The 26,000-nt window shown below is 36.6% G+C and overlaps 1 protein-coding gene across 1 annotated transcript in view; it reads right to left on the reverse strand.

The window, feature by feature from the left end:
- The window catches only part of LOC131859023 (probable glucan endo-1,3-beta-glucosidase A6), a 100,074-nt gene extending 78,955 nt beyond the window's left edge, over nucleotides 1-21,119 (reverse strand). The window contains exon 1 of the mRNA XM_059212537.1: nucleotides 20,981-21,119. Within this exon, the coding sequence (XP_059068520.1) occupies nucleotides 20,981-21,119 (139 nt within the window). The remainder of the gene's footprint in view (nucleotides 1-20,980) is intronic.
- Between the last annotated feature and the right edge of the window lie 4,881 nt (nucleotides 21,120-26,000).

Below are 26,000 nucleotides of genomic sequence, written 5' to 3' on the forward strand. Positions count from 1 at the left end.
GTATAAGACATCACTAATCTTGAGGGAAAAATGCCCCTAATCTTAGGATCTTAACTCACTCAAACATATGCAAGAGCACACAAAACAAAAGGAACAAGACAAACAAAACAAGACAAAGCACAAAAGACACATGACAAAGACAAAACACACAAGACCACACATCAACTAGCCAAAGAGACCTCGATACAAATGTCTCAAACAACTAATTGAAACACAAAGACCAATGCCATCACATCAACACCAGTAATCACATAAAAGAGAAAAGATAACATCATCCATGAACCGTCAATAGTGAAACTATGGGTTCATGAGAAGAAAGGTGAACAAGAGGACACCATGGACATCTCACCCCTAGAATTAGGTGATCCACGAAGAAAAAGGACATGGAAAACTATCCCCTAGTCTTTCTAGGTGATCCATGTAAGGGAGGAAGGTGAAAATGCTGTTAGTTCCACCCAACCTCATGCGCATGTGTGCTAGTGAGGTTCAAAATACCTCATAGGAGTCTATGCCCGAGTATGCTACAACCCGTATAAGATGTATAATACAAATGTTAGGAAAGGCTTGACCTCTCTCTCTAAGAGACCATGCTCTGGTTCCAAGAATAATCACCCTACATAAGAGAAAAGAAGTGGTGACATCTCACTTTAAGAGGTTGTGCTCATGTTTTGAGAATGACCCACTGTTCAAGGGAAAAGTGGCAACATCTTTCTCTATGAGGCTACCCTCTGGTTCTAAGAATGTCCCATTGCACAAGGGAAAAGTGATGACATCTCACTCTGAGAGGGTACCCTCTGGTTCCGAGAATGTCCCATTGTACAAGGGAAAAGTGGTGACATCTCGCTCTAAGAGGCTACCCTTTGGTTCTGAGAATGTCCCACTGTACAAAGGAAAAGCGGTGACATCTCAATCTAAGAGGCTACCCTTTGGTTCTAAGAATGTCCCACTGTATAAGGGAAACAATGCACAAGAGAAATATAATACAAAAAGAGCAATGTGGGTGCCCCCCCTTAAGATATCAACATTGTTCAATGTTGATATCTTAAGGAAAGTAGAACAAGGATACCTTACTTTGACACAAAGAAGATATCCATCATGCAAAAATTCCATACATCCAAGCAAGAGAGGGTATATTATTCAAGCAAGGACAAGATAGTTGAAAAGAGATATCTTGCTACATGTGTAAAGAAGATCCTTGGAAGAGAATAGATCTTTGTTCAAAAGACATCTAGCCCCCAAGAGGAGTTGTCTTAGACAAATATAACATCCTCTAGAATGAAGCAGTGAATAGAACAAGAATTCAAGCCTTCATCCTATTGCTAGGTGAAAGGGATTCTTGGCAAAGGATGACTCACTTTTATCCCAATGGGGATGGTTAAATTTATTATAAATGTACATTACCAAGTGTAAAAGAGGTTGTAGTCAAGGACTTACACCTCTTTTATAGGAAAGACCCCTTGAGAAAACAATACAAATTTCACACAAGGAATGACATCAAGTAATAAAACTCAAACCATCCACAACATAGGAAAGAGTGGATCCTTTAAAAGAGAGAGAGAAATATCATTGCCCCCCAAGTGTAGGAACAATGAGAAGAGCTTACACAATCTTCTAGAGAGAGATTAAACATAAGGAAATGCACAATGAACTTACATGAACATATGCAAGAAAAGATTAGTATATGCAAAATAAACATCTCAAGAAGTGGTAATATTCTAAGAGAGGAAAGAAAGAGCATCACATATTTCCCCAAGAGGGATTAGTCATAAGAACATACCATTGTAAGAAATGATAATCACATATGAAAAATGTAGCCTCTAAAGGAAATAATGATATAGAAAGAAAGAGAAAGGAGCGAAATCCTTGTCCCCCAAGTGAGAAGAACAAGGAGAAACGTTACACATCTTCTAATGGTGATTATTTTCAAGTGATATGCCTTCCTAGTGGAACAAACCCTCTCAAGGAAGGATCATGTACTTCACAGGAGATCATTACATGCTAGGGGTATATCATACTTGTAAATAATCAAAACCATAGAAGAGGTAAGTTTTCAATAGAATGAGGGCAAGAGAAAAAGTGTATTACTTGTTAAAGATGCTCCTCTTCAAACAAAGATGAAAAACCAAAGAATAATTATATGCTCATATAATAATAAATCTATGCAAGAAAGGAGATCTAATAATGAATAATGCACAAAGATAAATTAATGGGAAGAAGAAGGAAGAGTGGGCCTCATGTTGGTACTCCAAAGTATTTAAAATTGAAACAATACCACAAATGATAAAGAGCCCCCAATTAAGTTGGCTAGTTATGTCATAAGTTGAAAAGAAACATGAAAAGAAAAGAAGTGCTAAGGCACTATGTTCATATCAAGGAAGAAGGCTAGATCTATTGTAAGAGAAATTCGTGCATAATCATATTTTTTTTGAACAAATTTCTTAAATGCATGGAATTTCCAAAGAGAATGTGAATATGAATCATGAAAAATGCAATATTCCTCACCTTTCACTTGCTTAAGATTCTTGTTTTTGGTTTTAGGAGGAAATAAAATAGTCTTATCATATTTCAATCTCCAATAGATTCTTAAAGCTAGTCTTTCAGGATGATAAATATGTTTTAATTCATTTTCTTGACATGGAGGAGAAAAAATATTAGAAGAAGAAGGATTATTATCCACGATTCTAATTTTGCCGTTGTTTATGCCATCTTGAATATATTTTTGAAAATCAATTCAATCTTCAACATCGCGATCATGGGTTTGATGAAATGAGCAAAAAAGACGTTTTTAAGAAGAAGCATTCTTGTGGGCTCTTTTAATTTGTTGCCTTTGAAGATAGTTCTTAAAGTTTTCAAGCCTATGGATTTCATCCTTAGAGAGAGGAGCATCGCCTCCTAGGCCTTCTGTAGTAGCTTGCGCAGGAGGGTTTATAGGGACATTAATTCCTCTCTCAAATTTCCCAATTCCTTGTCCTCTAAAACCTTGCTTTTTTATTATATGAAACCCACGACTATAAGAATGTTGCAAATGGAAAGTTGGGGGGATAGAATCATGAATTTATTTTAAATCTAATTTGTAAGGGGGAATAAAAGGATTTGTAGATGAAGAAGGAATATCATGTGAAAGGATAATATTATTTCCTTTGTCATTCCTATCCTTTTTGGGAGATTTGGGATGAACATCTTCATCATCTAAAGGTTCATCTTTACTAATTTCTATGTGAGGGGAAAGATCATGAATGAAATGCATAACATCATCCTCTCTATATATATTTTGATGTTGAAGATAGGTCCTAGGAGAATAAGGAGGGTCTAAAGATGTAAGAATGTTAATATTTTGATTTTGCCTGCCTTGCTCAAGGGTATGTGTATGAGAAGAAGATGGGCCAATATTACTTTCCAATGATTGCTCTTTTTAAAAAGGATCATTGGTTGATATAATAGCTCTCATCTTATTCACACAACACCAGAGAGTTTTTTAGTGGCGAATCTTCGCCAATTGGCAAATTCCGCTTTTTTTTTTTGAAGAAATGGCAAATAGTCTGGGGCAACATAGTGGTCAAATCGCCTAGAATTTTGGGGTTAATAGTATACTATATTTTGGCTTCACCATTGACCACACACCATTCGATGTGCATGCCTATAATATTCTCCTAGAATCACTCGGACGTGGGTATTAGATCACATTCGTTATTCACCAAAAATAGTAAAATGACCACGTACCCAGGACCTAATTCATCAATGGTAAATTAAATGTTCATTGCATGCATCAGCCAAATTCTCCAATATCAATTAAAACATTATAAGCATTCGAGGACCCATTTCTTCCTACTTAAATCAAGATGCATTTTGAAACACCCACGCAATTCGCTGAAAATGCAATCATGGATTGATATAAATACACTCTTTCTTATAATTTGTTTTTATCTGATTAATAAATTTAGGATCTCTCGATTCACATTCCACAATTTGAGTTGGAATGTCAAAGTTCATTGTAGGGTGGAGGGCCAAAGTTAAAATCCTGCAACACAGGCCCAAGCATTCCTGATTCCTCATTCAGAGAATTGAGAAGGCATAAAAGTAAGTAATCATTTCTTCATACTTGATAGTATTATTTTTAACTTTTAATTCATAGTGAGAGGTCAAGACTCAATATGTCACAGTCAGACATGGGTGAGACTCCTCAGGGTGGTGAAGGGATTGAGATGTCAGACAAGGGTGAGACTGAGACTCCTCAAGGTGGTGAAGGGATTGGGAGGCCATCAAAACACCCAAAACTTAAACTTAAAGATACTACCATAAAGTCTTTCTTTGGAATTGGCAAAGTTTCTAGTCCATCAACTTCTGCAGTTGTAGAAGCCATTCATAGTAGCTCACCACCACCACAAGGTGGGGTTGTCATTGATTTAAATGCATCAAATGAGGATGAAAATATCGACACAGTAGAAGATGTTCTAAGGGATACACACAATGAGATAATTCACTCGGATGCAAATGCTAGTACTGAAGATGATGTTGGTAGGAAGAAAAGAAAAAGGAAAGTAAAACTAGGGCGAGAGTGGGAGATGACAAGGAGTTTTAAGATTGATTGGGTAGAAAAGTACCCATTCATTGAACCAGTCCCAAACAATGATGAACAACCAATAGAATGCAGGTGTAAGATTTGTAGTTGGAAAACTAAAAGAGAGAAGAAGACGTAGCTAAAGCTTGACACCATAGAAAATCATAGTGGAAAGGTTTATGAAAATTAGATCATAGACAGATAGGAAACACTAGTAGTAAGATGGAAATCAAAGGAAGAATGTCTTCATGTTAAGTATGCTGCAGAATATGAAGAGAACAACCACAAAATGACACTGATTGCTAATAGTCGATTTATAAATACAATCAAGACTAGGCTTGAACATGCAGCGAAAGATGCAAACCTTTCAAAGACTGTTCAGATGAGTGCTATTTTTCATATTCTGTCGAGAGGGCGTCCTATGAAAGATTTCCTAGAATATAATAATTTATTATCTTTTTTGAATGTTCCTCACTATCCTATGTCACAATGGTCAATAAACACTGGATGGGAAATGGAAAACTGTCTTGTTGAGGTGGAAAAGAAAAATTTACAAGAGAGTGTGAAAGAGTCAAATTTCATTTCATTATCCATAGATGAAGTTACTATGGTAGATAACACTGCTTGGGTTTTTATACATGTGTATACCGTAAAGGAACATGTTTGCCGAGCTCATCTACTCTATGTTCATAAAATGAGGGGCAATTCAACAACAAAAACTTTATATTTGGAAGTTAAGAAAGATTTGAATGAAATTGTTGGTATGGATGACTTGACAATTGCCAACAAGTTCGTGTGTGTTGGAGTTGATGGAGCTGTAGTAATGCAAGGTCAAAGGACCGATCTTTGCGCAAGATTACAAACTAGTATTGCACCATACATGGTTGGCATTCACTGCATAGCCCATCAAATGAATTTAGCATATATAATTGTAATCAATTTTCCTACAGTGTAAAAAGTTGAAGATTTGGTCCATGAGCTCCACTCATACTTCTACCAAAGTCCTAAACATTTTGCAGAATTTCAGATTTTTGGTGAGGAAGTAATAGCAGGAAACAAGATTCTCAGGGATGTTGAGACCAGATGGATCTCCTTGCATTGACCAGCAGAACGAGTTCTAACAGAATATCAATCCTTGATCGAACTTATGTATGAGCAATGCCTCACAGTAGACAAAGCTCCTGATCTCTTACATAAGTTAAGTGATATAGAGACTCTGTTAACTTTAGGTAGTCTTCTCCCCATGCTGGATTCAATGAACAAACTTGTTAAGAAAGCCCAAGACAAAATAATGTATATCAATGAGTATAGCACTCTACATAAAATGACATGCTTGAGCCTGGATGGTCTATATTCAGATCTAACAGGACAAATAATTATAGATTTGAATTATGCTGAAATTTTTTTGCATTTCAATACAAAAAATGAGTTATGTGTCTTTGTAAGAGGATTTCAGATACCAATGCACCAATCTAAGAAGGGCAAGCGAGGCAAAGCACTACCAGTTAAAAAGGAAGATTTTGACAGGATTGTTAAATCTGTTAGTGATAATTTGAAGTCTATTGCATATGAACTTTCAACTGAGATTCGTGAAAGATTCCCTCAAGAAGAAATACTTGAAGCCATGGGTTGTGTGTATCCTCAATTTTGGCATTTAATTGGAGATAATCCAAATGATGCAAAGGTGTTTCATAAAAAAATAGAGGAATTGATATTGACATTTTCAAAAGATGCATATTGCAATGGACAGCCGATAGAGGGAATTTTAAACTTAGGTCATCTTAAAAAACAATATAAACACTTTGCATTGACTATGAAACAACAGCTGATTGACTTGGAGAACCCATTTGAACTTGGATCAATCACAAGACTTTGGAAAATGATAGATCAAAGCGAAGTATTGTGTATTGCAATGCCAAAATATTTACATCAAAACTTGCTAATTTATGTCAAACAATGATATTGGGGTCGGTGGAAGATGAGAGAGTTTTCAGTGCATTAGGGCTTTTGAAATCAAAGATCAAAAACAAATTAGACAAAATTTTGGAAACTTGCTTGAGGTTGTTTGTAACTCAGTATAATGTTAGAGATTTTCCATATGATAGGGCACTAGGAATCTGGAATTCTATGCATGAAAGACGAGGGTTGTGCAACACTTTAAAAGCTAGTGGTGCTGCTGCTAGTGCTAGTGCTGAGATAAATGATGGAGCATAGACTCAGAGTCGACATGAAGATGAAGAAATTATTGAATACCCGACTCAGAATGAAGATGAACCTATTAGTACTAGTCAGTTTCTAGATCTTGAGTCCATTTGGAATTAGAAGCCTTAGACTGAGTCACTTAAGTGAATTAGCAGTCAGTTTATAGGCATTTATAATTATACTACAGTTCTTGAGTCATATCACAATTTCAATTTACAATACTATAGTTGTCATTGATGATTTTTGATATTGTATTCCTTGAATTTGTCAATCAGAATGGATACTTATTTCATATTTTTAATTGTGAATTTGAATTATTAGTAAACAATTAGAATTTATTTTCTGAATTATTAGTAAACAATTGAATTATTAGTAGATTGGTTCCACATTATGTTGAACATGAAATGCAACAATTTGTGTCACAAGATCCATAAAATTATTCATATTGCATAACTGTTAGAACCTTTCTACTGTTCTACATTAAATGTTTAACATGATGTTCATGGCGATTAAGGTATTGTGTTTGTTTTTTGTCTTAGTTGGCTAGTAAACCGAAGTTGTTGTGTGTTGAAATCTGAGTTGTCCTCTCTTTATTTGCTCATGTCAATGTCAAGTGTGGTCAAATGGTTGGTCAAACAATTAGACATGTTTAATGTTTCATCTCTAACTCACAAATAAATTTCATGTTTAACAATTTAAATGGTGAGTTAGCGAGTGTTGGTTTGGGTTTAAATCGTGAGGTCTCTAGTTTTTTGGGTGCTAGCATTTTTTGTTAGCAAGCTAGAGATTGTTAATGAAATTGCTTTGGTCGTGAGGTCTCAAACTGGTTTGATGCCATGCATTAGAGCCGCAAGAGTTAGTGAGTAAGTCATTAACATAAAACATCAATTTTTGTTGGTACTCCCTAGGTTGCTACAGTCAAGAGATAAATAGTTTTGATATTTTATGGTTATCGCTAGCTTGCAGGTTCTTTATCGTCAAGTCAATTTAAGTCACGAGCTTGCAAGTACTAGGAGATTTTAGTTGTCTCTACCTTGCAAGATGTTTTGCACTTGACCATTTTATGTTGCGAGGTTGCAATTGGGTTTGATTTTATGTTATCGCAAGGTCGTGCGGTGTTCGCATTTAATTCATTTTAATTTGTGATCATGCGATGTGGTTGTTATCGCAGCTTAGTTGGTTTCGTCACTTGCTCACAGGTTTTGAAGTTGTTTAGCATTTTATGTTGTGATCTGGCGACAGGTAAGTTTTGGTCATATTTTGTGGTCATCACATGCTCGCGAGTTTGTAAGTCTTAAGTCAAAAAGTGTTGCAAGCATGCGATGGCATTTAAGTGTCTTGTTGTCATGGGATCGCAAGGGTTTAAGTCAAATTAAGTTTCAAGTTGTGAGCTTGAAATGAAATAAGTTATTTTTTTAGATTTGCAGTGGTTGCCAGCTCGCAGGTAAAGAAAGAATATTACAAATATTGTTGCAAGGTTGCGACTGAAGGGCTTGATGAAGATCAACAGCTATTGGTCACTCATGAGATTCTTTGAGGATTCATAAAAGGGGTTGTGAGCTTGCAGTTAAGAAGATGTGGTAGCATTGTCGCTAACTTGTCGGTTACTTTCCAAATTGTTATAACCAATTCCGAGTGTGCGATTAAAGATGGGGATTGACATGTGGACTTGTTTGCCGAGTTCTGTTAAAGTTTTGAATGGAAATTGCAATCAAATAGAAGGGAATGAATTCAAATTTTGCTCGAGTACTTCAGCTTTGAATTAATGCCACAGTAGCTATTTCATGCAAGTGTGGCAATTAATGAGACTTGAGAGAAGTGACGGTGCCCAAATACCATAAATTGCATAATCGAGCTGAGATTTTGTATAATTGCATTAATGCATTCTATCTTCAAGGTAATCCAGTGAATTGATCTCTACAACAACATTGGAGAATTCAGAGTGTTGGGTGTGGGAAAATTTCAGAAAATTGCTTAAGTTTTTCTCTTGCAGCTAAAATGACCAAGGCGATGAGTGGAACTAGATCCCAAGGCCACTGAGGAAAAGAAGGATAAGAAATACAAAGAAGAATTTGTAGATTTGCTGCAAGGAACTTCCATTGCTTTGAATACAAATGATTTGACATGGAAAGATTTATGGAGCCAATGCAAAAACCCGACCATGCTTCATATGACTGGTTCTGCTCTGTTTCATTATTTCTGGAAAAATAGGGTTTGTTACAAGCTAGGGTTGTCGTTGCACCAAAAGATCAACCTCTTAATGCCCAATACAACCACTAGACTTGTAGAATCTATAGGAGGTTGTTAAACCATGTCATGAATCCCCACAAGGGATGCTAGTCCACTGCCAACAATCCCCCTTCTAGCGTCACTCGTCGTGGTCTGCATGATTCGAACCTATGACCAGGCTCTAATACCACTTGTTACAAGCTAAGGTTACCGTTACACCAAAAGATCGCCCTCAATGCTCGATACAACCACTAGACTTATAGAATCCATAGGAGGCTATTAAACCATGTCACGAATCCCCGCGAGGGATGCTGGCCCACTGCCAATAGAGTTAAGGGTGTCCTGATGTCAAACCCTTGGGATTTAAATATGGAAAAGTTAATTATGCTAGATGTGTATGTTGATGTGGATTTGATCAAAGAGTTGGCCAAATGCTATTGCCTAATATCTAGGGTAATCAAAAGAAAAAACTAGTTTGCTCTAGTTTCAATTAACAGAGCTAGCTTTGTTGAAGCTTTCCAGATTACTTGTGCTGCATGTACAAATGTAGATTTGGAGCGGATTATAGAGGATTATGACAAATAAAAAGTTGTTATCAAGAAGCATGCAATGCCCAGATTAATGCCTAGGGTGAATAGGAAACCGGTTATAATTCCAGATAGTATCGAACCACCATTTGACATCACACCTTTCCGCCATTATACGCATTGTACAATCTATGGATTATACAGAGTGTTGGATTTTGATGGAGATTCAACAGTGTTAGCTGAATTACTGATGATGGATATGGACATTCAACACCCCGATGTTAACAAAGATTATGATTATGTGGGCTATGTGGTTGAACACATTCATAATACTCTAGTTGAAATTCAGAGTGGTGCACCTAACCCTACATTCAAGCATTATTCATTGCTGATACATTTAATCTTTTTCTACAATGTTGAGTTCATGGATAAAGAATTGGAGCTTTTCAAAGAAGAATTATGTGTCTTAATGCCAATACAAAGATGGACCTAGGTTTGGGACAGTAGTTTTCCCCATCTTCTTTCCTTTTCTTTGAAAATTGGATTGTTTTGCCAATTATGGAAATGCTAGAAATAAATAGGGAATGATTGTCAATTAATGTTAGGAGAGTTTTGAGACCTTACTAGTATGTTTGAAACTGGCCTATTTCACATAATTGGGGGGACTTTTTCTCTTTTGATAACTTTACGGTGAACAGAATCTATGGATGTCCTCAGCCTCCCCATATTTTACCAAAATTTGTTCCAATTAGGATTGCTTTTATGGAGTTCATTTGGCAATTGACCCTAGTTGAAAAAGAATACCTTGACAAACATAGGAAGGGTTCTCTTCTTCCTAGGCTTTGGGTTGTGTCTGATTTTACCATTGGTAGGAGTTCCTTTGATGAAGTAAACAATTTCCTTAAACAGTATAGGTTGGTTAATGTTGTGTCTAGATTTTGTGATCCTGAACAATTTATTAAATGTGCATTACAAAAAATGACACCTTGGGCGACAATAAAGGACCATGAACCATTGGATGATGAAGATGTGGTTATAAATTTGCTAAGAAAAGAAGAAGTACAAGAAAGGAGAAGAAAATGGAAAAATTTGATGAGATTTGAAGCATAATTGAAGGTTGTTGACCCTAGTTTCTCAGGTTTTTGCCCTGATAACCCGTACCTAGAGAGGATTAACAAAATGTTGATTTTATATGAAACTCTAATGGAACAAATGCCTCAAATTCCAAAAGTGGTTGCTCAGCAGCAAGATGCCCAAGATGGACATTCTTCATATGGAAAGAGGCCACTTAGTGTGTCTCCTAATGATGTAGAGAGTGGAGATGAAGTTCAATCTACTCGAGTGCCACCTGCAATTGTTACAGAACAAGGACACTACTTTCATCAAATAAGGACACATCTCAGAGAAGGAGGGTAGAATGAAGAACAGGGAGAAATAAACAAAGTCCTTGCTCAAGGCTTTGATGAGCATGTGATGTTGTCAAATGAGTTCATGAAAGATGATGACTTTATTAAGTCAGATGAATTTAAAATTTTTTTGACAAGGTTGAAACAAAATCAATTAAGACAAAATTTGATCATAGAGGAAGGAAATGTAGAAAAGAAAGAGGAGATCATCAAGGCACTGCAACAATATGATTCTGACAGGGAGCAAATATCTGTAGAACAGGCAAGACAATTGATTAAGAGTACTGGTATGATTATGATGCCTGACTAGGATATCCAATCTATTTTTATTATTGATCAGATTAGGAAGCAAGAGGACCTAATGTTTAAAACTGAATTTGAAATTGGAGATGTAAGAAGAGGATCAAGATTTAATCCTAAGTCAAAGACACTTGCTGCTTGGTCTTTGGCCCCTTCCACTCAAAAGCCTCACCTAAATATCCAAGTAGAAAAGAAAGCTAACAGAATGATCTGGAATTTGCAAAACACAACTGACACAGAGATTGCCTCATTTTTTACTCAAGTTTCTTTCATGGTTTTATCAAAACAGATGATTTGTCAAGAAGATACAGAAAAACATATAGCCAATTGATTGCATTATCTAAAAAATATGAAGAGACAATAATGAAGAATGTCACTCTGGAGGAAGAGTTATTGGAGTTGAAAGAAAAAATTACAAATGAGCCCCCTCCAATACAGATTACAGAACAAGTACAAGAAATACCAACTGATGTGACAACAAAAATGGAGGAATACACAGAGAAAATTGAAAATCTTGAAAATGAACAAAATGCCAGGGCTATCTCTATTGCGTCAGGAATTCTGAAACATAGGATTAATGTCTTGAAAGGAAAATTGATGGTAGTGCATGATTTGCACATTTCTTTGAAAGAGGCAAGTAAAACATCCTCTGAGGTTGTCATTTGTCTTGGACCTTTGTTTAATGTTGGTCAGGAAGAAGCAGATTAATGGATAAGCTAGATACTACAATGATGTATAGTGACGAGTCCCCTCCCAAGATCAATGTCACTAAAGACATGGTGGAGGTAATCAATGTAGCTTATGCATTTTTCATAGGGAAGGATGTGCTTATAAATGAAAAATTGCAAACATTTGGGGAAGGTTATAGTAAATTAGTGCCTTCAATTTATGGTAGTAATGGAGATTTGAGATCAGTTTCTAATTGGACCAGTGAATTTGATTTGATTCTGGAGGAAGAAGAAATAATCAAGCATATAGATGAATAGGTTGATGTTGATTTTCTTAACGATATGCTTGATTCACTATTCAAGGTTGAGGTTGACCATGCAAATTTTATTGTTAAGGCCAGGGCAGTTAAAGATGCCAGATGGATAGATTCAGTTGCAAAGTTGGAAGAGGTAAAGGCATTTAGTTGACCAACAGACAAAGAGGTGGACAGGTGGCAAGCCATGCTAAAGCAAAAGAAGAAATGTCAGGTTGCTACCCAAGATTCCTCACAGTAATTCTAAGCTTGTTGAATCCTCATCTTATAAAAGGATTCCAAGATTAATTTGAGAGGGATGGCCATTTTTTCTTTTTGATCAGTAGAGAGGGATGGCCAGTTGGCCACTTTTATTGATTTTGAAAACTGTGATATAGTTATAATAGTTCAACTGTTCAAGAATTTGATAACTGCATAGCTGAATCACATTTTGAATTTACTTTCTGATATCATTATGAATATAATATCAATATCATTTTCTATTTGAGATCTTCACATAATTGTCTTTGTGCTAAATTTATGTTTTCACTATGAATTGAATGGTCAAGGGTTTTTCATTTTACGTATGAATTTGGGTTATGTATGTAATGGCATATTCATTCCTATTTATCTATAAATGAATCTTATTGAAGTTTATTATCAGGTTGTCTTTCAATTGTAAGTGACTATATGCCCTAGGATAAGGCATTGGTCTGTTGTCTTGATGTTGACTTGGTGAAGTGACCTTCCTATTATAATAGTTGATTCATTTTGGGTGAATATGTTTTCTTGTTTTCCTTTGATTATGAAATTGTGATTTTTCTATAACATCTATCATGGAATTGGATCCTCAAAAGACATTCCCTTTAATTGAGTTGCATGCATGTTTTACTAATTATGTTGTATTCCTATCTATTGTGGTGTTTGATACTTTCATTCTTAATACTCTTATGATTTTATATGCTATGGATGTTTATGTAATATATATGGAGGTTTTCTATGACTATCATGTACATGCTTTCCCTCCTCCATAAAGTTGTCATTTACTCATACCTATAATCTACCCACCAATTACAATTAGGTGAATCCTTAATATGATTCCAGACTAACAGAAATTTTGCATTCCTTGGCATAATAGGAAGAATTAAATGAAAAATTACATACACCATAACAATGAAACAAATGAAAAAAGTTAAAATTCATGATTCTGATCATTTGAAAGAGATAGAATTATACATCGGAGAGAAATAGATCATAATTTAATTTCTATTGAATAAAATTACTACTTTTGTCGACCGTCACAAAATAAATTTATATATAACTCCTTCAAGAACCTACACAAAGCTTGACACTAAATGCTTTTCATTTTCTCTGTAAATGACTATACAACTTGCTCCCTTCACCTAGAGTCTAGAATCACTACTGGAACCAAAAAAGGAACCCCAATGACTATACAACTTGTAAAACCACTTGAGCCATGCCATTATCACCCTGATACCTTCAGATGGAATGTGAGATGTTACATTTTGTCCAACAGGTCATTTCCAAATAGAAGAGGAATCCTTCATGCCTAGGAACAGAGAAAATGGAAAGAGGAGCTCGAGCTTTGATGCCCATGACCAGGGAAAGTGGAAAGAGGAGCTTTAAGGTAAATGTAATATGTTGGGGAGGGGTTGCAGCTTCCATGTCATCACAAAGATGATTGGCTGCCACTCCCCACCCAAACAAATCCTTCTTTCATTCCTCTATGGGCTCCTTCTTCGAACCCCCTTCCATCCTATGGCAGAGTAGAAGCAGAGGATGTGTCATGCTTGGCTTTTCCTTATAAGAAAAGGCTTTCACACCCCCTCTGACAATCCTTCTCACTTTCACAACCCCTCTGACAATAAACGAACTCACATAGGAGAAAACAAAAAAACACCCATCTGGTATCATAGAGCACACAACAACTCCATGCACGATCCAGCTCAAACATCATCTTCCTTCCTGAGGAAAAAACCACTCTAAGAAAATGAAAAAGGTTTCTTTTCTCTTCTACCAATAAAGTCACCACTCCATTGTATTTATAACATTTTAGCACTTCATTTGGTGATACTCATTCACATGAAAAATCATCATTTTGGTGTTTTTCAACATGACTGTAGACTCTAGAATTCATGCCTATCAAATCCACTGCATCCTTCTAAGGCTCATCTATTGTGAATGATTTTGTTCTGATTTTATTCCTCCTTGATTGGACAAATTCTGCTTTAGAATCCCTAACAATAAGCAACTTGAGCTCTGATTTCTTAGAGAAATCCATGATCTCCCATCTCTAACTCAGAAGCTATCCAATCCTTTTATGCCTCCGAAACTGTTATCCTCGCTTGTCTAATCAACCTCGACTCGGGAGAAACCTTCAAACTAGTCCCTCAGGAATGAGTCAGCATCCAAGCCTTAAAAATTCCTCGTCCATATTGTAGACGTATAAAAATGACCACATTCCTAAATGAATATTTAATGTTCATTTTATTCATTTCTCTATTTAGTTAAATCTAATTTAATTAAATTATCCACATTCCTCTATTTGATTAAAAAAATTATTCAATTTATTTATTTAAATTCACTTAAGCATTTCACATCATTTAATTGAATAAATCATTTTATTTAATTAAATACCTTCTCTCTACTTTTATTTAAATTTGCATTTAATTAAATAGTTCACCCTAAATAAATAAATCTAATTTATTTAATCCTCCACTTGCAACCATAATTGAAATAAAACAATTTATTTTAATTAAATTCTATTATCCCTCACCCACTTGCATTTTCCTACATCTCCCTCTTGCCTCCTAAACCCCCTTTCTAAATTCTTCTAGAACCTATCTAGTCCTAATCAATTAGCCTAAACTGTTTAATTATCCCCTTTCCCTAAATTTGAGGAGGTCACTTCTCAAATTTGGAGTAAAGTCTTCCAAAGGCATTAAAGCCTTTATGCCTTCAACAAGCTAACTTGTTGAATACCCCCAAATTTGGAAGGACTCTTACAAATTTGTCCCCAAGTTTGTAATATCCAAGCTTTTATTACAAATTTGTCTCAATACACATGCTAGATTTTGAAATTGTAAAGTTGTTGATCAACTATTTTATTGATGTCAACCATTTACTTAGGATCTAGTTTGAGGTATAATTTTGTCTGATGGCATTTATAGTGATGTGAGAATTGCCTTCAAGGTGAATATTTTCAACTCCTATCTCCTTGCCCAACTCTAAAGCCCTTAGAGTTGCCCTAAATTCTACCATATTATTTGTGGAAACACTAATTATTTTAGATCATTCTACTAACATAACTCCCTCTTCACTTTGAGCTACACAACCAATACCACTAGGGCCTGGATTGCCCTTAGAGGTACCATCGAAGTTTATTTTAATCCACCCAAGTTTAGGTGGCACCCAAACTAATTTTTGTTGAGTTTCAACAAAGTTATTTGAATCACCCCCAAGCAAAGGTGGGATAATTAGATCCTTTGATAGCTTGACCATTTTCCCATCCCAATTAGTGTAATAATTGCCTTTTAATGTTTTATTTTTTGCTACTGAATTTTCCAATTCCTCAATAAGTGCCTCCATCTTTATTATCAAGCAATCCCTAGGCATGGATTGATCTTTGAAAATTATTCGATTGCACTCCTTCTAGAGTTCCCATATAGATGAGAGGATTATTTACCATAGGTTACTAAACATCCCTTTTTCTTTTCATTTAAGGCACATACCAAACCAATCACTTAATTTGAGTGGGAAAGGGAATTGTAGATTGAGAATTGTGGTGAAGTGTTTCCAACAACCTTCTACACAGGGACATGAGAGTGAGATATGACCAAAATATTCATCTTTACATTTGTAGAGTGGACATCTTCCAGGGCCAAGGATACCCAACTTGATAAACCTAACTTGTGTCAGAATTTTATTTTTATTATTTACTTGTATTATATTTGGCTTAGTTTATTTGTTTATTTAATGTCTAGTTATAATTGAAATGTCATATGCAAGAGTACAAAAATGAGATTATTATGCACTACCTAATTTTTGCATGCATATTCTCTTTCTCTTATTTTTTACTCGCCTTACTAGGTCCCCTTTGTTTATATTTTCTTCTAATATTATCAATGTCGACACCTAAAATTGTTTTATAATTAAATACATATTTATAATATATTTAATTATTTTATCCTAATGTCTTCTATTGATTAAAAAATAGTTTTACCCATTTAATTAATTATTATCCTTTTCTATTATTAATTAATTAATTAATATTTTCTATCCCTTTCCTCTATTTAGTAAATAAATACTTCTATTTAATTAATTAATCCACTTACCTCTTTCCTTTTTTAATCCTATCCCTCTAGCTTATTCACATGTACAATAATCTAAATTTGTAGGCATGTGACAAGTGTTAATTGTCCCTTAACTGCTCTTATCCACATGTGATGCAGGAGCATCCTTGTTTAACAACAATCTTGCAGATCAACTAGAAACATTTATTTTCTATTTTGTTTGCAGTTTTAGTTTTCCTTTCTATGTGTCCCGATTTTGGCTCATCGGATCCTGTGGAGTTGGATTCTACTTGAAGATATGATCATCTTTCTTTCTTTCAAACCACATATCTTTTGGATCACTTTCTGACAAGATATCTATACCAGTTTCCATGACAGTTTCTTGTTACCGGTTGTTCCTTTGTTACCAGTTGCCTAATACCTATTTTGGTGATCTACTGGAACCCATTTCAAAGTTTGCAGAGCCTTGGGTGTTGATCTCGATGTTTCTTGGCATGTGGTTGTCCTTCTACATTTTATCCTTTGGATTTTATGGCGGAATCTCTTGGTAGAGGCTGACCTGGTTCATTTTGCATGTTAGGTCTTGTTCTTCGGGTTTTGACGTTGGATACAATGGATCACTGAGAAGCAGGTGAATCAGTGATTTAAACAATTTTTACTTAATCAATTCTATATCGGTTCAATATGAAATACACAAGATGCAGAATGGTTACCAAAGCAATGTAAACAATGTGTGTAGGACAAATAACCAAAGGATTAATACATCACACAAATGAAGATGCAACACATAACACTAGATATACGAGAAAAACCCAATGTGGGAAAGACCTTAGTGAAAATAGTTGCTAGAGATCTTCTGCTCCAATCCAGCCTCACAATGAAAACATCTGATTACAAATTTTAGGGCACCAACCCAAGGAGCATTAACCCTTGATTAATGAGCACCAACTCAAAGGAGCACCAATCCATGCACAATTTATAGGTTACAACCTAAGGAGCTACAACCACTGCACTAAGCACCAACTCAGTGAAAACAATATTAAAACTTAGATCTACCAATGAGATCCTTGCTGCAAATAAAATTTTGCAACATTTTAAAGCCTTGCAGTATCGGTCTCTATCTTACCAGTCTATATCAACTCAACACACACTACAACTTATCCTTCTTGATGGTTCTAACTCTGCTTAATCTTATCTCCCTTTATTCTTTTGAATTCAAATTGCACTTGGTAACTCTCTATTAGGTACTGCTTCTTCCAAATTTTCACCTTTGCATTCTATGCTCACTCTGTTGGTTTGTTCCTTACACCGGTTTACCCTACTTCTCCTTACTGGTTCAATCTTCACTCATAAACACTTCAAGAATTTTTCTCTTTTTGCTTATGGACAATAATTTCACTCTCTTCTTTTCCCTTTTTCAACAACACCTCTATCTATCTTAGGTCACCATATTTAAAGTCAATATTTACTGCCAAAAACCAATTCAAATAGAGGGTGGCTAAGGTTTCCTTCTTTTGACCAAATCTACATCGAATCTGATCAGGTTTACCTTGGATTACACACCTGCATTGGAGGAATAATCCATCACATGTTTTCGATCTATCCAAAATATATTTACCAAAAATAGCAAACCCGGTCATGATTTCCAGCCTTGAAATTTGTTGACTCATTTATGACCCAGTTATTTCCTTCTCGAGGTCCTCTTGCAATATAATTTCCTTGCTTTGATCTAGGCACCAAAAACTCCTTGATCTTTCTCTATCGTTCATTCTTCCTTGAGCCGTATCAATTTATTATCGACCCATGATTTTTAGGTGTTTCATTTAATGTCGACTAACTGCTCCAACAACCGAGTTGATGGAAACTTCACTAACCTCTGCATGCTCGCCACCTCAACTTCATGTGGCATCACATCAACATATACTCATCTTATCAACACAAGGTTGGTTTAAACCTAATCATTCATCAAACTCATACCGGTACAAGCCCTTACTGGTGAGACCTTCTCCTACTGCTAATCGGTAGTGTACACTACACCAATAGAACAACATCACCTCTGGTGGTTTGTGATCTTTTTGTCACTCTACCTCTTTATCACAATCATTATCACAAGCAAACATCCAGCCTTTAAACCGGTTACAACTCGTCATACCAAGACACAACTTCATATCATCTCTTACCGATGATGTCACTAACAGTCTTAATACCTACTTGTCTTCCACCATACCAGTTGACATTAATGACAAATCAATGCCAACAATCTCCCCCTTTGGCATTGATGTCAATATTATCTTTTTCACTTTCCCAATTTCTCTCCCCTTTTGACAACAATGGCAAAGGGAACCTTAGTTTGACACCAATAATCTCTTCCTTGGCTACATCTAGTTAGAACACAATCTGCCCCTGTTTCCATTCTTTATGATTCAAGAGTCTAAAGAGAGTAACAAAGATTGACTCCCCCTGAATCATACATCCTCCTACGCATTTAAGTGTTGCTGGATGGTGGGACAACTCCCATCTTTTGTGTTAAGTACTCAAATGAACCTAAAGGAAGTGGCTTGGTAAATATGTCAACAATATTCTCACCAGTTGGAACATATTCAACTATGACCTCTTTGTTTGCTACCTTCTCCCTCAAGAAGTGATACTTGATTGCAATGTGTTTTGTTCTTGAGTGCATGACTGGATTCTTGGAGATGTTGATTGCACTTGAGTTTTCACATTTAATTAGAATAGGATCCGGTATCTCCACCTATATATCTTTCAATGTCTAGTTCATCCATAGCACTTATGAGCAACATGTAGCAGCAACTATATATTCGGCCTCAGCAGTGGATAATGACACTGAGTCTTGCTTCTTGTTGTGCCATGATACTAACTGATCTCCTAAGTAGAAAGCACCTCCACTTGTACTTTTCTAGACATCAATACTTCCTGCCCAATCTGCATCAGTATAAGTCTCAAAAGAGAAGTCTTCTTTCTTTGGATACCACAAGCCATAGTTGATAGTTCCTTGCAGATACCTGAAGATTCTTTTGACTGCATTTAGGTGAGACAGCTTAGGAGAAGCTTGGAATCTTGCAACCATGCAAAATGCTTGTATAATATTCAGTCTAGATGTTGTTAAATATAATAGACTACCAATCATAGACCTATACAGTTTTTTCTCAAATTCCGGTGACTCATCTAGTTTGCTCAACTTAGAACCGATAACAATGGGAGTACTTACCAGTTTGTTGTCCTCCATTTGAAATTTCTTTAGCATGTCTTTCACATACTTGGTTTGGGAGATGAAAATTCCTTTATCCTACTATGAGATCTACAAACCAAGAAAATGGGACAACTCACCTAGCATAGACATCTCAAATTTTGTCTTCATCTAATCTACAGATTATTTGCACATGATGTCCTTGTCTCCACCAAAGATAATATCATCCACATATACAACCACTATAATCATGTGATCTCCATTTATCTTCACATACAAGTTGTTGTCTACATTTCCTTTGTGGAATCCTTGCTCCTTCAAGTATTTATCCAACCAAGAATACCATCCTCTTGGAACCTGCTTCAAACCATACAAGGCTTTCTTCAATCGAAATAAAAAACTCTCATCATCATGTAAAAGATAACCCTCTAGTTGTTCCATATATACCTCTTCTTCAAGGTTACCATTCAGAAAGGCAGATTTGACGTCCATTTGGTAAACTTGGTAACCTTTATAGGCAAAGAAAGCTACTACTTTATCATATCCACTTATTGTGGAGTGATAATTCCACCTTCAATGGGTGATCCACCTCATGTGGAATATTATATTGTTTCTCCTACCTACCCACACCTATCTCCTACCTACCCTTGTTTATTATTGAGCCACATGTCATGCTTGTGTGCTCACATATCTCTAGCCTTGCCTATATAAGCAAGCTCATCTACATTGTATGTAATTTGATATTATTGATCATTTTCTATTGATGAGAATACAGTTTAATCTTGTCCTATATTGTGTCTCTATTTTGTACTTTTCATTGAGCTCTTGATCTTGGCAAAATCTCACATGGTATCAGAGCCATTGGGGCTTCATTGATTCGTCTTAAAGAGGCATTATTACGACGTCAAGAGGTAGATCTAAGGAGAAGCATCTTTTGGAGGTGTCGTAGACCAGATCCGACCCTGCCATTGTGTCCAGAAGGCCGTTTCCATGAATTTTGGTTATAAAGTCGGCCTATTTTGGTGAGAAATTTTTTTTTGCCAATTTTGCTAATATTGTATGAATTTCAAAAAAATTTTATTTTCCGAAAATAAAATTCAAAAAAAAAAATTTCCATCAAAAAGAATTAAATAAAAATCATCAAAAATTTTCGGAAAAATTGAAAAATTGAAAATAAAAAAAAAAGGTGCTTTTTTGGGGGGTTCGCAGACCCCCCCCCCCCCCCCCCCTGTGGCGCCCGTACCTTGCAGGTCTATCTCTACCATTTGCCGCGTACCTGCCTGTCGGACTCTGCATGTCCGGACCTGCTGCAACCACCATGACCTATACCCATAGACCGTCACCACCGCCACTGCGCCGGACTCTCCCGCTGGCCGCTCTGCATCTCCCGCCATTGCCCGCATTGTGTACGCCATCGACGTCGCCACCATCCCCAGCTCCTCGGTAGCAGCTCCACCCAGTGCCCACTACCTCCTCTCTGGCACTCACTACCTCAGCCACCGCTGCTATCGCAGGCTTCCGGTCCGCGTCTGGTAGCCTCCTCCCGCCAACAGTCAAACAGATAGAAGGACTCGCATCTGCCATGTGGCAGGCGGCCACTGGCTCGTGGGTACAACCTGTGACATGTCACCTTTGTACACAGTGCCACATCATCCATACGACTACCATGCAGATACCACGTGGCTCACCCATTCAGCAAATCCGTACAGTATGGCTTGCACAGTCACTTGCATAGTCACCTATCTAGTCAGCAGTCCGTACAGTACAGACGCCCAGTCAGCAGAGAGGTGAAGTTTTTGTGACGGTCATACAGCCATCAAATTTAACATAGTGAATTGCTGACATCAACGCCAGGTCATCATTTTTCAAAATTTTTGGACCCCCCTCTCATTGAGCTTTTTGGATTTTGCAATTCAACATCAAATGGCCATAACTTGCTCATTCTTGCTCCTTTTTGGGTGCAATTTTTTTTGAAATAGGCTATAATTTCTTGCTCTCCGCAGTGGTGAAGAAACTTTTTGATTTTGATGCACTGATTTTTCAGAAAATGCAGTTTTTGGTGACTATACCTGAGTAATCCCAGTTTTTGCAACTTCAGAGGCTTCATTTAGGGTCATATGACCTCCTTTTTAGGTGCCATTTTTTTTGAAAGTGCGTATTTTTTCATCTACTTTCACATGATGCTATTAGATTGATGCCATTGTAAGTAGAAATTGTACTTTCAAATTTTGGCCATTTTTGGCTCTCTTGGTACTTGTATATTTGCTTGAATCTTAGTTAGATTCATTGCACTATTGATTGAAGTCTCTTGTATCTCATTTGGGAAGTTGTAAAATTTGCATCATAAGTCCACTTTGCCTTATTTTGCAAGTTGCTCATTGTAATGGCACTAAGTATAAAGTGCCAAAATCATCACTTTGGGGGGGTACTTTGATTGATTGAATTTGGGGGGGTGTCTTTTGTGCTTTTGTGCTCTTGTGTTCCTTTTTTTTTTTGCTATGGGTTCTTCTAAGTTTCCTCTCTTAACTCCACATAATTATGCTACTTGGAAAATTGATGCATGGAGTAAACTTATGGAAAAAGGACTCACTCATTACATTGATGGAACTATTGTTGCTCCCACTGATCCTAAGGTTGATCCAGTTGGTCACTTGGATTGGCTCACTAAAAATATCATGGCAGTTGATACCTTAAGAAAGTATGTATCAAAAGATCTCATTTTTCATATTGAGAAATGTACTCTAATCAAGGATGCTTGGCAAAAGTTTCAAGACTTGTATGGTCAAGTTGATGAGATTAGGGGATATCAAATTGATAGTGATCTCACCATGTTAGATCCCAAGAACTTTGATACCATACAAGATTATGTCACTAAGGCAAATGAGTTGAGGGCACAACTCAAAGATTGTGGCATTGATAAGAAGGATACTCAATTGATATTCAACTTGATAGGCAAGCTTCCACAAGAATATGCAGCATTTGTTTCTAGTTTCCAAACCCATAGGATGGCAATGGGTTCAAGCTACAAAATGCCTACATTTGATGCTTTCAATGAAATGTTGATGATGGAACAAACTAAGTTGATAATCATGGGCATTCTTAAGGCTTCTAAGTCTCAAGCATTAGTGGCAAATCAAGGGAACAAAGGAAATCAAGGAAAGGACAACTCAAACAAGAAGAAATGGCAATCAAAGCCTAAGGACAAAGCACCATCTTCTCCAAAACAAGGAGATTCATCCTCTTCCAAGAGGGATAATTCACCAAAGAGGGAGAGACCTACTTATGCTTATTGTAAAAAGATTGGTCATGAGGAGCATCGTTGCCATTCTAAGAAGATTGATGAGCTCACACATATCATCAAAAAGCATAACATTGATTTGCCTAAAGTTTACAAGAAGGATGATTCATCAACTTCCACTTCCTCACATTCAAAAGGAAAAGGGCAAGCATTCATGGCTTCTACAAGTGGGAAGACTCACTTTTTTGGAACAAGAAAAGGAAAATCTCTATGTGCTACTATCAGTCATGATTTAGAGAGATGGCTTCTAGATTCAGGGGCTTCTCATCATATGGCATCTTTGCAGTCTATGTTCTCTACATTTGAGCCTTGCAGCATGCCACAGATTTTGATGGGCAATCATACATACATGGATGTGATTGGGAAAGGATCTATTGACATTGGGGATAACTCCTTCAATGATGTGTTGTGTGTACCCCACTTGATAAACAATCTCCTTTCTATCTATCAAATCACACATGGTGCAACTAAGAGGGTTGTGGAGTTCACACCTGACTCAATTTTCATTAGAGACTTGGAGACTAGAGCTATCATTGCGACTGGGGTGGTTGATCATGCATCTCAGTTATACTCCTTTTCAGATTTTATTGATGATGATGATTTCACATTTGATGATTCTACACATGATGATCACACTTATTGTGATGGTTCAGATTTTGAGGAGAACTTTGGACACTTGAACATGGGGATTCTCACATGTAACCCCATTCTTGAGTCTTGTATTTCATCTCCTCATATTGATATCACATTACCTATTGCACTTGATGATGCAGATAGTGCGACAGTTTTGCCTTCATGTGATTCAGTGTAGCAGGATATTCATTGTCTTCCAGCTTCAGATTCATGGGATGATTACTTGACAGACATTGCAGGTTTGTTTGTGGAATCCTACATTGTAGATCTGGGAGACATCATTGATGACATTCGTCTTCTCTTTGATGAAGATGATCCTTCTTCGATTGTTGCGAGGGCACACTCTGACCCTCTTGTTCATTCTCTACATGATCATTCTTTCGAGGTTGACATGATTGTGGATACTTATGTACAGCAGTTGGAGGAGGTCTCTTTATGTTTTGAGGAGACATGTGATTCTTTGGGACATGTTCTACATCCATCTCCATTAGATCTTGGAGTGCCTTTTTCAATAGTGTGGCATAGTTTACCACTTTTGGAGGGGGTATCTTTCAGCATCGACATGGGGACACTTGAGTAGTTTTCAGAGATTCCTTTCATCATGAGTTTTCTTCATACATCTTCCCTTCATGATTGGGGAGACTTCATGGATACACCTTTGGTTTTGTTTCTTCCTAAGGGGAGGAATGTTGTTTGACGTTCGTGGAGCAGTTTCTTCATACATCAAGCTTCTATCATTGGTGCAGATTCCACATTGGAGGGGGGTTTCCTAGCTTCTCTTCTTCTCTCATATGGGGGGGACTTTTTCCTTACATGGGGTTTTGTCCTTCACATACTTCTATGAGATTTCTTTGTATCTAGTTTTCATCTCTCTTTTGGGGGAGGGTTTTCTCCCATTGGGTTTTTCTCTCTTTCCCCACTTTGTGAGAGATTTCATTGCATTGGTGTTCATGCATTTGCATTTGTACATGGGTACCTAACATGGCCTCGTAGCCGGGACCCATCTTGCATTGCTTAGTTGCATTGTAGACTTAAGTGCATTCCCCTCAGTTGCACTTAAGCGGGGTGTTGGTGTAAATAATTATTCATCATGGATATTATTACACTTTACTTAAGTTTACTTAGGTTAATGCATTTCATAGTAGTCTGGGTATGAGACACTTGGGTGTTTGTGCCACATTGGGATAGTGTGTGTAGGAGAAATTCCACCTTTTATGGTGTTGATCTTGTTGTTACACTCCACATTCAATGGGTGATCCACCTCATGTGGACTATTATATTATTTCTCCTACCTACCCACATCTATTTCCTACCTACCCTTGTTTCTTATTGAGCCACATGTCATGTTTGTGTGCTCACATATCCCTAGCCTTGCCTATATAAGCAAGCTCATCTACATTGTATGTAATTTGATATTATTGATCATTTTCTATTGATGAGAATACAATTTATTCTTGTCCTATATTGTGACTCTATTTTGTACTTTTCATTGAGCTCTTGATCTTGGCAAAATCTCACAATACCCTTTGTCGTACATCTAGCTTACACTTAGCAAATTATGCTTCAACCTTCCACATAGTACACATCATGAGCCTTAATCTTTCCATAAATATTCAATGTACCACGACCTTTAATCTTGTTGGAGGAGTTGTCACCAAAACGAATAGAACCACCATTCCAATAATCAAGATTGATAAACTTTTTCTTGTCTCCGGTCATGTGATTTGAGCAACCACTATCAACTACCCATAAATTCTTCCTTTCAACATGTAGAGAAGTCTGCACAATCAAGCTTGACACTGTCTTGTTCTTCTCCTTCTCTATCAAAACCTGTTTCTCTTCTTTCTTCTCTTTTTCTGTCATCTTGTGTTCTGGTTTAGTCTCTATCTTCTGATCCAATACAATTTTCTTTTGCTCACTACTTCTCAGCTTACAATGCCTTGCTGTGTGACCAAAATTTTGACACTTATAATATTTTACATTAGCATTGAAAGATGTATCCAAAGCATTTTTGTAGGACATTTGCACATTTCTCCTACACTCATAACTCTTATGACCAAACTCATTGCAATTATAGAAAGTAACATTTGTAGCTTGCAATGAAAAAAATGAGTTTCTACTCTCAAAACTGGGATTTACATTGATTTTCCTATAGTCTATCATTCTATGACCGAACTTATTATATCGGTGACAATAACCATAAAAGTTTGGAGCATACTAGTTAGACTTTCTTGGTCCTGCAAATGACTGCCTCACTGGGGGTCTTCCTTTCATACTACTAACTCTATTGAATCCTTCATGATCAGCTCTTGCATTTCTGCTTGGGTCTGCATGTTAGTGCATTGAGTATGGTTTCCAGTTTATT

Source organism: Cryptomeria japonica, chromosome 2, assembly GCF_030272615.1.
Source record: "Cryptomeria japonica chromosome 2, Sugi_1.0, whole genome shotgun sequence".
In the NCBI taxonomy this organism is placed as follows: Eukaryota; Viridiplantae; Streptophyta; class Pinopsida; order Cupressales; family Cupressaceae; genus Cryptomeria; species Cryptomeria japonica.